The sequence below is a fragment of the Prenolepis imparis genome, unplaced genomic scaffold (assembly GCF_030444845.1).
Source record: "Prenolepis imparis isolate NDT839.2.m4 unplaced genomic scaffold, iyPreImpa1.0 SCAF_1, whole genome shotgun sequence".
NCBI classification, from domain to species: Eukaryota; Metazoa; Arthropoda; class Insecta; order Hymenoptera; family Formicidae; genus Prenolepis; species Prenolepis imparis.
Window position 1 is genome coordinate 21,971,488 of NW_028141159.1, and position 16,903 is coordinate 21,988,390.

At 33.3% G+C, this 16,903-nt stretch overlaps 1 protein-coding gene across 3 annotated transcripts in view; it reads left to right on the forward strand.

Moving 5' to 3' along the window:
* The first annotated feature begins 6,108 nt into the window (after positions 1–6,108).
* Positions 6,109–16,903, forward strand: part of LOC145936198 (ras-related protein Rab-37) — a 91,348-nt gene continuing 80,553 nt past the window's right edge. Inside the window, exons 1-3 of one of the 3 annotated variants that reach the window (XM_083038148.1) lie at positions 6,109–6,590; positions 6,677–6,789; positions 12,948–13,069. In XM_083038148.1, the coding sequence (XP_082894274.1) occupies positions 13,007–13,069 (63 nt within the window). In that variant the 5' untranslated portion in view covers positions 6,109–6,590; positions 6,677–6,789; positions 12,948–13,006. Of the gene's footprint in view, positions 6,790–12,947; positions 13,070–16,903 lie in introns of all 3 variants that reach the window. The other 2 variants (XM_083038139.1, XM_083038153.1) reach the window with 2 other exon arrangements.

Consider the following 16,903-nt stretch of genomic DNA (forward strand, 5'->3'; position numbering starts at 1 on the left):
GCTAACTTCTCGGAGAGCCTTATCGAACGAAGATGGCGACTTTCCTCGCGACGCACTCTGAAGTCGCCGATTCATCACCGGGCCACGAAAGTACGAGTATCAATTCGTATCTTTACGCCGTTAATTATCGTATAAATCCGATCGCGTCGCGTGTACCGACATCACGATCACGATCGCACGCGCGAAATTGATCTCGTCCGCCGAGAATATCGCGTAACGGTTCGTTTATTACTGGTCCCAGTTCCGGGACGCGCAACACGTCTCGACAAGACGGCCAAGTTGGAATGGAGGGGGGAGGGGGGAGGGGGAAGGGGTCGGCGAGGCGAGCTCGCACGTACGCCGCTCCCCCCACCCTTCCCCCCACCCTTCCCCCCCCACCCCGACTTCGACCTTGGCGTACTGCGCGTCTCGAAATTGCGACTAGAAAACGAACGCGTTACGCGAGATTTGCGGCCGACGAGATGAATTTCGTACGTGCGACCGCGATCACGATGTCGGTACACGCGACGCGATCGGATTTGTACGATAATTAACGGCGTAAAGACACTATCACTAATTAATACTCGTACTTTCGTAGACCGGCGACGAGCGTGCGACCGTTGATTACGAACGATGTGAAGGTGTACAAGAGTGCAGCTGGATTGTGTTCAGAAATATATTCACCTAGGGCGAAGAGCTTGATTGACCAATCAGGAGAAAGAGATCCTCGGTCTCTGATTGGTCGGTCAAGTGCTGCACTTTGATGAATATATTTCGGAACACAATCTATGTAGAATGCCGCCCTCTTACGCATTTCCGCATTGTTCGTGATCAACGGTCGTTAGCTCATCGCCGGTCCACGTAAGTACGAGTATTAATTAGTGTCCTTACGCCGTTAATTATCGCATAAATACGATCTCGTCGGCCGAGAATCTCGCGTACGTTTACTGCGCCAGTTACGGAACGTGCAACGCGTCGCGACAAGATCGCCAAGTTGGAGTGGAGGGGGATGCCGACCCCCTCCGTTCCAACTTGCTCGTCTTGTCGCGATGTGTTGCACGTTCCGTAACTGGCATCAGTAATAAACGAACCGTTACGCGATTTATTCCCGGCCGACGAGATCAATTTCGCGCGTGCGATCGTGATCGTGATGTCGGTACACGCGATCGGATTTATACGATAATTAACGGCGTAAAGACACTAATTGATACTCGTACTTTCGTGGCCCGGCGATGAATCGGCGACTTCAGAGTGCGTCGCGAGGAAAGTCGCCATCTTCGTTCGATAAGGCTCTCCGAGAAGTTAGCCTTGAAAACAGCGGCGACGCGAGAATGGAGCATCGGTCGCGCGCGAATAAGCTCTCGCGTTTCTCGCGTTTTATCGAAACGCGTCGAAGATTGTGATAATTAAAGCCCGGGCGTCGCCGCGCGTCGCGGACGAAAAAAAGTAACGCGAATGCAAGTGTTTCGAGTGAGTGCCACAACCAAAAAAGAACGGCGCGGAGAGAGAGAGAGAGAGAGAGAGAGAGAGAGAGAGAGAGAGAGAGAGAGAGAGAGAGAGAGAGAGAGAGAGAGAGAGGTCGGAGGCAATGGCGAAACGATAAGGTAAATATAATTTTGAATTTATTAACTTTTCATTTATTATTTGTGAGATTATCCATTTATCTTCGCGGTAATGATTCAAATTTTACATTGTTGTATAATAATGAATGTAAAATATTTTGGTTTTTATATTTTGAAATACTTCATAAGAATATTTTATAATAATATAAATATTTGTATATGTGCAAAATACAATTTCTACATTGTAATATTTAAGAGGTATGTACTCGGCAAATATTTAATCGCCGTCAAACATTACGAACATCGAGGAAATGAAATCGGTTTTATAATTAATGTAATATTCAATCAATTATAATCGTTATAATAATTTATATTACGATTATATTTTTGAACGTATTTCGAATAACGTATAAATATGATAAACATTAATACGCGTAATCAATAATTTGCGTATGCAAAATATTTATGACTAATTAAATAATCTCCAGAGATGAAAAAGTTATTATCCATTTCACACACGTATAAAACGTGAGTTGTGCAGCGTTTAAAAATCTCGTAATATATCTTACTTTATCGGATTGTGTGACTGAATGTTTAAAAAAGATAGTATACGGTGCTTGAACGCACCGTTTCAATTTTGCTCTTTCTGTTTTCTTTTTCAAAAGAATCGCTTATCTCGTGTTCGATGTAACATGATACGTAGTCACACGCATGTATTCATACGTTTTATATTCATACGTTTTATGTACACATACATGTATGTCAAGTCAATTTAGAAAATACGAGTGTCGAAGAAACAGAATCTCTAATTAATACTGTGATCACTGTAATCATAAATATTACGATACGATATTATCGGTCGTAAAAATCTCTGGCGTCATCGCATAGAGAGAATTACGATTTTAGATTATTGAAAATAAATGTCTGCAAGTTAAACGCTTATAGTTTCGAAAGTGTCGAAAGAAACATGGAACGGTGGTTTTATATTATTCGTATACAATTCATCGCGTCGGTAACCCGATAGTTCCGCAATAGTTTCCCCGCAATTTCGAAACAAATAAAAACGCCGAGAATAAATATTGCCTGCGAGAGTAAAAGTAATGAGTGCCGAGAAATGTATCATCATATGTATAATCATTTGAAATATACATATATTCGTCTCAAATATTAATTTAAGGGAATGAAGGTAACAGATCTAATAAAATATATTGTGTCAATATGACACACACAATTGTCCGAGTAATTCTTTCTCTAAAAAATAAAATAAAATCTTATAATAAATAAATTTTTATAATCGAAAAAGCATTGTTAAATATATTAAAGTGATTATTAAATGTCTAATATAAGAGTCTTCTCCGATTTTTTGAAACTCAGATTTTATATATAAATCTGCTTTTTTGACAGAATTGTCATTTTTGTTCTATTTTTTTATTTATAAAATGAGACAAGAACGGCAATATTTTCGAGTGACAGATTCATTTTCTATCATGAAATATATAGAATGTGTGAGCTTTAAAAAAATCTTTACATTGCACATTTACTCAACATTGTTTAAAAAATTTATAATAATGTGGATTATTTATGTATAAGAAAATCAAATTTTGATTTACATCATAAAAAGTTCTATAAAAATTTTTTTGACATTTTTAAAAATATCTGTTTAAATAAATAAAAAATTTAATTGCGTTCAATAATTAATTTTCGAAATATTAAATTATTTTAGATATTATCGAGGATAGTATTTTATATTATTATATTTTATATTATTAATAATATAATATATATAGATATTATTATTTTAGATATTTTAATTTAGATACATTTATTATATTTTACAGATTGACATTGTGTGCTACAACTTCGCTGCGCATCGTGCCGGTGAGTAGTGATTTGATTTATAATATTATGTACTAATATAGTACACACACTTCTATGATCTCTTATGATATAGAAAAGGAAGTTTTCTAAGAGTCAGAATTTGAAGGACCCGTTGTAATCCGAAATTCTTGTTTGTGTGTGCAAACATATATATATATATATATATATATATATATATATATATATATATATACCTGTACATATATATATTCTCGTTATCTTTGGTTGTTTCTTCAAAAGATGCAAAGTGCTTTATTTGTATAGTACTTTTAAATTTTTTAATTTCTCACTATACAAAAAAAAATTGCTACGAATAAAGAATCAGAAAAACTGTATGTTTAGCCCGAAATATTATTACATTTTTTTTTAATATATAATTATTTTTGCAGCCTACTTAATATATTAGCGAATTTTGAATTTTTGTTGCAAAAATACACAAAATTTTTAAGCAGTATATAAAGTTAAAGAAATATATAAAATTAATGTTTATCGTTACATTAGCGAGTTTAATTCAGTAGGTTATATTTTTCTCTGAAATTTCGAAACTCATTTTTGTTGTAAAATAATTTCTTACTTCACGCGTAACAACGAATATTATAAGATTAACAAAGTATTAAAGTTATGGTCTAACGAGAACAATTGCTTTATTTTTTTTTTTTTAACAGGTTGACAGTTTGTCCAAAATAGAATTAAATAAACTAATATGTTTTAATACTTTAAATTCAATTAATATTTTTTGACAGTAATCAGCTGATTTCTGTCAAAAAATATTAATCGCGGACAAAGTATATACATATTATAAATATACAATTATAGCTAACAGATAGACAGTTTATTGACTGTTAAGTTTAAAATAATTATGTTCGCACTGAATTAAATAATCGTGTAATGTATAATACATATAAAATATTCCAGAGATTTTATATTAACACATTAAAAAAATTTACAATAGATTATTTATATTTAATATTTATGTATCATATTATTATATTATTTATATTTTATATACATATACATATATGCAATATTTCAATATTGCAATATTACGCGAGTTTAAAATATTTTCAAGCAATGAAAGGATTAAAATCGAACCTGGCAAGGAAGTTGCTAATGCTCGATGCGTTGGCAGCTGCTGTAAATTAATTTGATAAACTAAGTTTATTTGATAAATTTAGTAATTTTTAATGTCGTTATTATATCGGTCTTCTTAGCGAAACAATCGATTTTGGTCCAAGAGACTCGGCCATAATTAGTCCTAATATCTATCGTTACATCATATACTTAACACGTGTAAACGCGATTAACTACTTGACGTTAATTAAAAATTCGAGTTTTGATTGTCAACGTATATAAACTTCATTGATCTATTTTTTTATCTTTTCTTTCTGCTAAACACAATCGTAAATATCACATATTATCATTCGTAACAAAAATGACAGGCAAATCTTTGATCTAACTATTTCGACGTTTTGATAAAAATAAATTATCATCAATCATTCATTGCAAAAGTAATTACATGGAGATCGATTCAACAATAATAATCAATTATAAAATAAATAAAGAACATTCTATATAAAGTATTTGCGGCTATGCCAGATGTAACGTCCAAGTATATTGTTGCATAATGCGAAATATGTGGCTTTACTGACTGAATAGTTTGCGATTCTCTTAATCGATTTAATTTTTCGGTAATATTCTATATATATATATATATATATATATCGGAAATTTCCAATTAGTTCCCAGTTAAATTCATTTAGTTTTTGTATCACAAATTAAATATTCCAATTATATCGATTAACAATCTTTCAATTTAACGAGCAGTTGTTGCTTTCCACGATGTCGTTATATGTGTCGTGATAATCATGTGACGTATATATTAATAGAATAGAAAAATTCTCTTATTCTACTAGAACAACATAAGCGCGCGCTATTCATAGATTTTGTATAAAAAAGAATGATATTTTTATATAAAGTTTGTTTAAAGTTGATTAATATTTTTTGACAGAAATCAGCTGATTAATTTGCTAATTATATTTTAAAATTAAAATAATAATGTTATAATATGTTATAATACTTTAAACTCGAATAATATTTTTTGACAGAAATCAGCTGATGACTATCAGCTGATTTCTGTCAAAAAATATTAATCGCATATAAGGTATTATAACATATTATTTACATGTTACTATTTTAATTTATATATAACAATTTTTATTTAAAAATTTAACTAATAAATTAACGCTTTAATCAGCTGATTTCTGTCAAAAAATATTAATCATGTTTAAACAAACTTTATATAAAAATATCATTCTCTTTTATATAAAATCGAGGAATAGCGCGCGCTTGTGTTGTCTAGTATATAATAAAAAACTGCAATATTATTATAATCGCATTACGTTTCGAAATTAAAATTACACCAATAAAAAGGTCTCGATTTTTCTTTTATTGTGTCCCGATTTTTCGAAATCGATATCCCGAGATTGATCAAGAATTGCACCCTAATTCTCGTCGAACGCATGCATGTTACACATTCGAACAGAGCACGTGTGCGCGCGCGCGTCTTCCGGTGACGCAACAACTCGTGTGCGCGAATATTACACACGTGACGTAACGAGAACGAGAGGAGAGAGAGGTTATCGCGACGACGATGACGCCGTGGGGTCGCGCGCGCTTGCGTGCACCTCGTCCTTTCACACTCCTTGCACTTCCTTGGAAGAGAGGAATATACGTGCGTCGCGGAAACTCTCGCGTGAGTGCGTGCGTGCGTGCGTTCCAGGAAGCTCTCTCTTTCTCTCTCTCGTCTCGCCGTCCATTCTATTGTTCTCCGCCGCGTCAGCTGCGCGACGACCGTGACTCCGTGTGTCTGTCGGTCAGGCTAGTGTGTCACGTGACGGACGACGACTCTCGTCATCTTCAAAGGGTGGAGGAACCGCTCGACGAGAGAGAGTGAATCGCGTAGTGGGTATGTGCTGTCAACGTCGCGTTCTGTCAAAGCTCTAAAACTTTAAATGAGCTGTGAGGCTTCGGGAAAGATTCGTCTGCCGAAAAGGAGGGTCGTGGTGAGGGAGAGTGGTGGGATCGATAGAGAGTGAGAGAGAAAGAGAGAGAAACTTGGCCGTCTCCGCGTTTATGGGAAAAGTGGGTCGACCTACCGCACGGCGGTGGAAGGTGAGTGTCTCCTTCGTCGTCGTTGTTACGTCATCGCGGCGTGTTATCGGTCAGAATAGAGAGATCGTTTATCGGGAAAGTGGTAGCGGCTCTCTTTGCAGGAGAGAGGACTCTCTCGTTAGATAGGTGTGTCGAGGTTCGATTTCCGATTAGAAGAGGCGGATTCTCCGACAGTCTGCGCTAGGAACGCTTTTTCAAGGTAGGATCAATTATTTGAGTAACACAAATGCAGTCTTATCTTGCAACTGACAATGAGTCAATTTTTATTTTAAATAACACTCGTATTTACAAAGCAGACATTATGTTGTATAGGGAATACTTGTGTCTAATTTTAAAAAAAAGAGTATTTTTTACGATCAATTGTGTAAGGAAACTAGTGAGTTTTGCGATGTTATTCTTTTGAAACGTGGAAACAAGCTTTTGTCGGAAAATATTGAGACTTTCACGCTTTAATAGTTCATCTTTTCGCTCCGTAAAAAGAGTCGTCGTGTGCGCGCTTGTCTACTGGAAATAGAGAAAAGCGATATTCATGTGCGACCTTGATGTCCACCGTGTTGAACGCACTTCGTGAACGGACATGGCCTTTCGAGGAATGGCATTTAATCAATATCGCGTTGTACGCTGTTTCAAAGTCACCGCCTAAGTCTATATAGGACGTTTCCAACAACGGAGAAATGCTTGAGCGTACTTGACGTATTTGACATTTATGGTGGTGATGCAGCTTTATATACACAGAAAATTTTCTTCTAGAATTTACCCTGAAAATCATGATAATCGTGAGACAATATGGTGTATGGAAAGAATTTTATGAGAATTTCTCTGATTAATATTTATCACAATAAAAATAATATCTATCACAATAAAATATAAAACATGTTTGATTAATTTTACTAAACTGTATAGTAAAATTAATCAAACATGTTTTATATTTTATTGTGATAAATATTAATCAGAGAAATTCTCATAAATTCTTTCCATACCATATTGTCCCACGATTACCATGATTTTCAGGGTGAATTCTATGAGAAAATTCTCTCCGTGATATACATATATTATAAAGAACTTGATTTATAATATTTTTTTAAATTTAAACGATATATTTTTAATTTTCTTATGATTATAATTTTTTGTTGCTACTAAATGTAAAGTCTAACAAGTGATTATATAAATTACCATCTGTAGTAACACAATAGAGCAATGCATTGTAAAGATATACGTATTTACATGCGATGTAGTTGCTTTCGATAGTGCACATGCGCGGTGAAAAGTGTAACAAGTTGTTGAGTGGTTGTAAACATATATGTATATCTCCAATTCACACAGCGTTTGACCGAGTTTCCATCAATTTCGACATAATTTCCATACGCTCGAGGTCTTTCGGATAAACGAAAATGTATAATAAATTAAAGTTTTAAATTGTATTACAATATTTATATAGAAAAATTATTTTGATTTATTAAATTTAAATTTTTAAATTTAATTTTAATTTTTATACATTGCTTGGATCTCTCGAGTAAATAAAAATGTATTAATAAATTAAAACTTTGAACTATTTACAATATATTCATATATTATAATAATTTAATTTAATTTATTCAATTCAATTTTAATTTATCAATATTTCATTTTATTAATTACTTTATTTAATTTAGGATAATTCGCCGCTTTAAAAAGTGCAAACAAATATCAAAAAAATCATCTTTCTCTGTGACTTTTGCTCCAATAATTACGATTATTTTTTGTTGCTGCGAACATGATCGATGAGAGCTTTCCCTATATATGTGGGTAATAACTAAATTACATTTCTGTGGTATATTCTGTAAGAAAATTCTCGCTCTATAAGCTCTGTAGCTCTTTCTTTTTTGCTCTACAGTGCTACATAGCTTATAGAGCATTTTTACAGAATAGACCTATAAATGTAAGATAAAAGGATATGATTTATATATTACGTTGGCAGAATGCACAGTTAAAAGTTGCAACCCCTATAATTGTATATCGCCGAGATCAGATAGGGTACAGATTACGCGCGGGTGCATCGCGGCAGGTTATAAACGTGATTTCGAAATGACAACAATAGAGCGAGATTCGATCTTGCTACAGGAACGTTACACATAAAACGACGCCGTTATTATTTTCGTATGCGATAGTGATAACCGTGATAGAAAATTATATACGTAGATAAATCAATATTTAAGATGACGTCTCCGTGATAATTTTGTCGTCACGGCTGCATCGAGATTAGAACATGATAATCTTTTATATATTTCTCGGCTATGTTGTTAAACAAAGTTAAAAAAAATAACAATGTTTAAAAAAAGATTTTTTTTGTCGAATTCAAAAGATAAATCATTCCCTATAGTTCCTCTAAATATAATCTCTAAAAATATTCCATATTGTTAATTTTAGGAAACTTGATAAAAAAAAGATTGTGTACGTTTGAAATAAAAAAATTTTATTTAAAAAATGTTGAAATATAAGGTATTGTTACAATTTTTGGTCTTCACAAGGAATTTATTCTCGAAACACTGATTAATCTTCCTAACGAATCCCTTTTAAGAAAAATCGAGAATTGCAACAGTGCCCTTAAATGTTAAACGGTATAAAATTTTATAGCACATTACATAGCTATCGCATGACATAAATTACATCAAAATATCTCTTATTTATTTTAATCTGTAATTTTTTTAATTTTGCAATGCGAAAAATATTTCAAAATCGTATGGAACATAAAAAACTACAAAGAATTATTATTCAATTTTTTTCTAGAATTTTTTTCCTTTCTGTCGTAATATCGTTTGCTCGATAAACTCGCCGTCGATCGATGCTTTGTGCAATTTGCGGCGCGCGACAATTTCACGACGCGTGTAAATATAATGAGAACGTGGGTACACATACTACACACACACGGGCTCGTGAAACACGAGCGGAACGTATGTACGGGCGACACACATATGTACATGTATAGGTGTATGAGGATTATATAGGATTATATGTAGCCGTGTGCGGCTAAATATAGAGAGACGGCTTTTACCGAGACGCAATGCACCCGAACGCGATCGACGGGCCCCGATGGCCTTTCTACTCGATCGAACTCGCTCTCATTAAGGTCAGCGAGAGAGACGATCAAAGCGTCGTACAATCAAATATCGCCATGATTGCGACGTAAGATACGGAATCGCTGACGCGATGTTCGATAAAGTTACGCGATCGCCATACGTCGACAAATGGAGTTGATGAGAACCTGGCGATATGTTAAAAGGTCATTCACGATATATAATTAAGAATTATAATAAGATTATATATAGAGTAAGAATAGGGTATAGAATATATATATGTATATATATATAGAGTAATAGAAGAAAAGGTTTAGGGTTTAAGGGATATAAATATTTAATATATAAAAAATATTAAAATTATATAAATTTTTTAAATAAAATATTAAAGTTAATATTAAGGATAAAAATAAAAAAAATAAGTACGAATTTTTAGGAAAATTTATATACCTATATAGTAGAAAAATAAAAAAGAGATTGCTCATTAAAAAAAAATGTATTATATATAATTATATCATTAATAATAATAATAATTTTTTAAATTAAATTATATTTATAAATAAATAAAACTACATATAATTATTAATTTATTATTAATTTATTATTATTTTAATTTATAATTAGAGATATAATGCTGATTAAGCAGCGAAAATAATTCAATTTAATGGCATCTTTGTAAAAATGCATTTTTATACAAGTTGTTCATAGACTGAAATAATGATATCTCTCTTTCTCCTCGAGCATGCTGACTTTGATAACGTTTCCGAAGTTTCACTCGATTAACCACAGAAATAAAAAAAAAAAAAAAAATCTGAAGAAAGCTCACCGAGTATTGACTTCAAGGACGGGGAATTTCCGCGAAAGATGAACGGAGCATCCTAGCGGAAGAGCCGCTTTTTGCTTAGTCGTCGGACATTTGTCAAGTCGAATCTATCGTCTTATTAAAACGAGAGAGAAATATCCGCGCTTTCAATTCGCATTGAAGTTTATCGACGAAATAAATCGATGAAATACTACACGAGGAGGGATTCGAAGAAGAGGATTACGCGCATTATTCGAGGAGGGATTTAAGAAGAGATTTATTGACGAAAAAGCCGACTCCAACTTTGCGGTTTGTTTACTTCGAAACGTATAATAATTCGCGAATTGCAATTACGGGTCGAACGTGCACGATTGACGGAGGAAAAGAGAAAAGGAAAAAAAAAATGCCCTTTGTCTCTCGCTTTCCGATCCCGCAACACGGATGATCGGCCAGCGAGAGAAGATGAGTGCGTGAGAGGTAAAACGTGGGCGGGTGGAACTCATTGTAGTGGGTGGACCACGTCGGGAGGAGAGCGTGTGACAGAGACGAACGACAGGCTCTCGGTCCAAGTAATCGCATGCACGTGACGGAGACTAGAATCGTTCGCGAGCGAGAGAGAATAAAAGAGAGACGAAATACAGAGCGTTGGATGCTGCGCGAAATAAGAGCGAGCAAGAAAGAGAACGGCCGTCTTTTTCTGCCTGTCAAGTGTGACAAACGATACTCAAATGCGAGTTGGACGCATCCCAGGGAGATGGAACGTTTCACGTGCAGCGAGTGCGGAAATGATGCGTGCACGTTACGTTTAGAGACGTAGAAATAAGTTTAGGGTGTATATTTAGGATGATCAACTCTCGATCAATCAATTTCAGGATATCGATCTTAAAAAATCGGGAGACGATAAAAAAAAACTGGGATTTTTTTATTGGTATAATTTCAATTTTGAAACATAATAATGCGATTATAATATTGCAGTTTTTTATTGTATATTATTTTTTAATATAAATAATCATTTAATTTAAAGCTAAACTGATAAAATTCTTAAAATAAAATTAACAAACAATCGAACGTAAAAGCAATAAAAAAATCAACATAAAGTTTTTTCTTATCATATACAAAATATAAATAATGAAATAAAATTCTAGAGTTAATTTTATACCTATATCAAAGTTTAGCATGATCTATTACTGTTTTTATTATTTAAAAATCGGGACAAATAGCGTCCCGTCTAGGATTCTTTCGGTTCTAATGAGAGTCGAAATTCGAGATGTCCCGGAAAATTTGGGACGATTGGCCACCCTACTTCCGGAAAAAACCTTTAATACCTCGTATTCTCAAGGAATTTTGTTCGACCTTGAAAAATCCGGGAATTCTCATGGAATTTGAGTCAGAGTATTTTTTTTTTTTTTTCAATTGCCCCTTTGATAATTTTACTATTATTCAGCACTTAAGAAACATGTCTAATATATCTGCAATATTTAAGTTTTTATTAAAATTTCATGTGAGTTTTTTTATTGACGATCTATTTTTAGTATCGAGATCTTATATATAAGTTTTATAAAGAAATTCTCAGGCAATTTTTTTTACAAAATTTGAGTAAACACCCTAGTAAGAAAAAAAGAGAGAGAAAGAGAGCGAGAGAGAAGGTTGAATGGAGAAGATATAGAGAGTGTTAGGCTATCAAATGTATCAATAAAGAGAGAGAAAATCTGGGTTCTCGACAGAGAACAGACGCACTACTTATGAAGCATCGAGAGAGAAATGATGATGATCTGTGTGAATCCGGGGAGAGTTGAAAATGAATGGATAGATCAAGTTCTGACAAGAAAAATGTCATGTTTCTCGATTTTTCTTCACTAGGATTAAATCAATGTAACGATTCTATCATGGCATCTTAGTCATTTTTATTTTGTCTCGAAATACACATATTTTGAAAGCAAATTCATACTCGAATGCTAGAATCAGCCACCTAAAAACATGATAGCATCCTCTTATTGTATAAACTTCCGTGGAAGAAATTTTGAGTCGCATCAAAAAATGAAGAATAAAAGATCTGCTCAATTTCTTTTTAAACTGCGTCATATATTTTTTACATATATACTATTATGAAATATTTATTAAAATATTATTATTGATTAATTATTAGTATTAATTAAAATAATTATTGGTTATAATTATTATAATAATTATTAGTCGTAATTATTATAATAATCATTAGTCGTAATTATTATAATTAACTAACTATATAATATTTATTACATAATAATAATAATTATTATTATTAGAAAATTATGCACAAATATGTCGTACGTAGAACTTTCTAGATATATATTTTTGGAATTTAAGAAAAAAATTTCTTTTTTAAAAAAAAGATCAAAGATCTCATTCTAGATTATAAATGGCTTTGCATAAAAATTCCTCGCGATGGGCGATTTTTTTTTCCTCACAGCGATTAAATGGACCGTGCAGTGACCTGATGGGCGGTGATTTTTCTGTTCGCAGTGAGACCCAATGCGACTCGGGGATCACCGAGGGACGATATTCGCATTTAGAGAGGCACGATGAGAGGCGGCGCTGGTGATGGTTCATCCATGGTCACGGTTCCCACTTCGGCGTCTCTTAATGTAAGTATTTTCTTGGAAGAATCGATCGAATTCCCCTCCCCTTCCCCCATGCGAGACTTGTCACGATGTCTCGACGCGCGGGTATACGCTTTCGCACAACCCAATTATCCGCTGTCGACTTTGTGTCGTCGCTTGTCTAGTAACGAGAGCGTGGCGAACTGGTATCCATAGGTATCCTAAAAACCATATGTAGATGTACGCGGATTAAGTCCATCGATCGTGCGATCGTTCGATTAAGCATCTGGCGTGCTCGATCAATAGGGCACTCCCGAAGCTGTAATTTTCCTCCTCCTTTTGTGAGGGAGAGACCGAATCTTCCCTTTGAACAGTGTGATAGATAGCCGCCAGATTATCTTACCTATACGCGTTTTTAACGAAACTGATGCTATACTATATGAAAAATTCAATATGTTTGCGTAAACATGTCTATTCCAACGCTGTCAAAAATTGACAAGCATTTAAGTATTATGTTTCAGAAGATGTCTATAGTATATTGTCTAGAAAGATGATTCTGACATGAAAGATAAAATATGATAGCTTGAGAATATTGTGTTCCGATTGCATTCCATTTGATAACGGCGTTCATCTTCGATATAAAATCGATATAGAATCCTATATAGAGTTTATATAAAATCTATAATATATTTAATATTTGATGCAGCTTTAAATAATATTAAATTTAAATGAAAAATGTTAACATTTTTTATAACAATAAAGAATAAAATTAAATAAATATTCTATTATGTATTTATTTTTTTATTTAAAAATGAGCGTTATATATGTCTTTTTAAAACTATTTTAAATATATTAGAAATTAAATTATAGGATTTTATTTTTTTTGTGTAGAAAAATAAAAAGCATACCTACACATTTTTAGACAAAACAATAATTGAAGAATACTATTTATAAATATTAGAATATATTAAATATTTTAATAATTAATTTTTTTAATAATAAAATATAATTTGTTTCGTAACATATATTGGAAAATAATAAATACAAATAACGTAGGTTTGGAAAATAATAAATACAAATTTCTTAAAAGTTTTTATTCATTTTTTTCGAAGATTGTTTCAAATCCAATGTAATTCGAAATACATATTTCCTTTGAACAATAAGAAATGTAGGAATAAAATTAATAAATGCAGGAATAAATAACAGATAATAACAATAAGCGAAAAATGAATCTAACTTTTAGTTTGCTAATTTTTATTCTATTCGTGATAAAAAAATTATATCAGTAAGCCAAATAAAAATCGTATTAGATTAATGTCGCTACAGAAATTTATGCGATTCGGAAAAAAATACACTTGTCTCTATTTTATATATAATTAAGTTCCAATAGTTTCGAGCTGAGTTTTAAGGTTCTTTTAAATAGTTATACATATAGTTCCTGATTATTTTTTGAAAGAGTTCTGCAATTTTTGCGCGTTCCGAACCTGGCAGTGCCAGTCTAGCTCCACCTCCAGTGCTCTTCTTCGATTATTCGTGATCAACGGTCCCGCGCTTCTTGCCGGTCCGCGAAAGGACGAGTCTATTAATTAGCGTCTTTGGCGGTTAATTATCGTATAAATCCGATCGCGTCGCACGCGCGAGATTGATCTCGTCGGTCATGAATCACGTTCAATATTCGTCTCGTTTGCGTCCTTTGGTGCGTCGCGGCGAAGTCGCTCTCTTGATCATCTTCGTTCGATAAGCCCCTGCGAAAAGTGGGTCTTGGAAAAAGCGGCGACGCGAAAATGGAGCTTCGGTTTTATTCGCGCGCGAATAAGCTCTCGCGAGTCTCGCATTTTACCGAAACGCGAAATCGAAGATTGTGATAGCTAAAACCCGGGCGTCGCCGCGCGTCGCGAACGAAAAATAATAACGCGAGTGCAAGTGTTTCGAAACTTTTACGAGAAGGAGGCCCGGGGAGGCATCGGGCAACAAAGGAGCAACCGTGAAGTGAGTAAATTTAAATTGTTTAATAGTTACATAGTTCCTGATTATTTTTTGAAAGAGTTTTGCAATTTTTATAGAAAACATACGTTTTTTTATCTAAAAATTGCAGAACTCTTTCAAAAAATAATCAGGAACTATATAACTATTTAAAAGAACCGTAAAACTCTGCTCAAAACTATTGGAACTCGATGTGTAAAAAAAATGTAAAGTTGGCACCCCTATTTTTTGAAACTGATTTTCGTTATCGTAATGACCGGAACTATTTCTAAAAATTATCAAGAACTCTTCCTATCCGTAATGTCCGTAATGTCAATAATTGATAGCGAGAGCTAACGATAGTATACTACCTAATAATCCGTCCCTACGCTATCATTTGTACGTGAGGTGTCGATAAAAACCATTAAGTCGTGCGATGAATACGCAAGGTACTTTAGCGGCCGCTTGAGTAACCTTTGCGTAGCTAAAATATTTAACAGACAGCCAGCTAGAGATTATATCGGACTTCTTTTCCTTCGGTGAAGAACCTCTTCGCTAAAGAAGAGTGCTATTAATCATGTATGCCGGTCGCCTTTCGCCTTCATGCAAATTTATCGATTCCGTATGCTACCTTTCGATGTCGACAAGCGACACCGTGTGACATCACAATTCGCGAATTTTCGCATCATATTTCGAACGTATGTACGTTTAACTCTGAACTGACAGATGTATTCTGATAATTTTCATTTCACAAGGGAAGATATATATATAGGTACACCCAATTCAAAAACACGTTTTTTTTTTGTAATTATTAATTAGGGTAAAAAAATTTATTTACTGATTCAAAATTTAATTAATAAATACACACAAATTTAATTTAATTAATAAATATAAATTTTAAAAAGTAAATTAAGTTGTTCTATTACTACATGCAATAAATAAATTACTAAATGTACTAAATTCACTAAATGTTATTATAAATTATACTTTTTATAATAATTTATTTACTATATCTATTTATAGTAATTTTTTTACTGATAGGGTATATAATTAATAGATATGGGAATGAGATATAATATAATTAATAAATATAAATTTATCTCTTTAATTTTATATGTATATATGTATATTAATTAAATTATCCTACAATATTAAATTATTTTATAAATAAAAATCAAGGATAATTTATAATACCTAATATTTCGTAACTTTAATAAATTTTTTTGGTACTTTATAAAATTATTTCCTAAAAATTTATATTTACTAATTAAATTATTCTATCAGTAATTAATTACCCTAAATATATTTTATATATACTTATGTGTACTAAAAGCGATTTATTACTAAAAGGCGACATTGCAGCAAATTCTTTATTAAAATATGCAGTTCGATCTATCATATTCACTTAATAAGTATCGAAATAGAAATGATAGCGATGCACAAGGCGAGTCGCGGATTGAAACGATAAATATCGTAGAGGCTACTCGCCTTTGCAGGTGAGAAATAGAAATGAAAACCGCGACATGTCGGACGAGTTAATCGTTTACATCGCACTTACGACTCCATAAGAGAACCGAGTAATGCTCGATTGCACCTCATTTTACGATCGTGTACGACGTCGGGGATCTAAGCGTTACATCTCGGTTTCGCCGGAGACTTATTAATTGGCTTTAAGTATCTCGAGACGTGTTACTACGTGTCCGTTTTACGGATGATGATGATGATGATGAAGACATCAGTGGATCGAAGGACAGTTATTATTTTAGCATTCGCTTCTGCGCGAGAATGGTAGACGAGATCGTTGGACGACTGGTTCTGGTCTCTGATAGAGCACTGATACAGATAATAATATGTATAAGCGACAAGAGCTTTGCGAGAGAAGTTTGGCCGGGAATATCGCGAGAACTTGCTCGACAC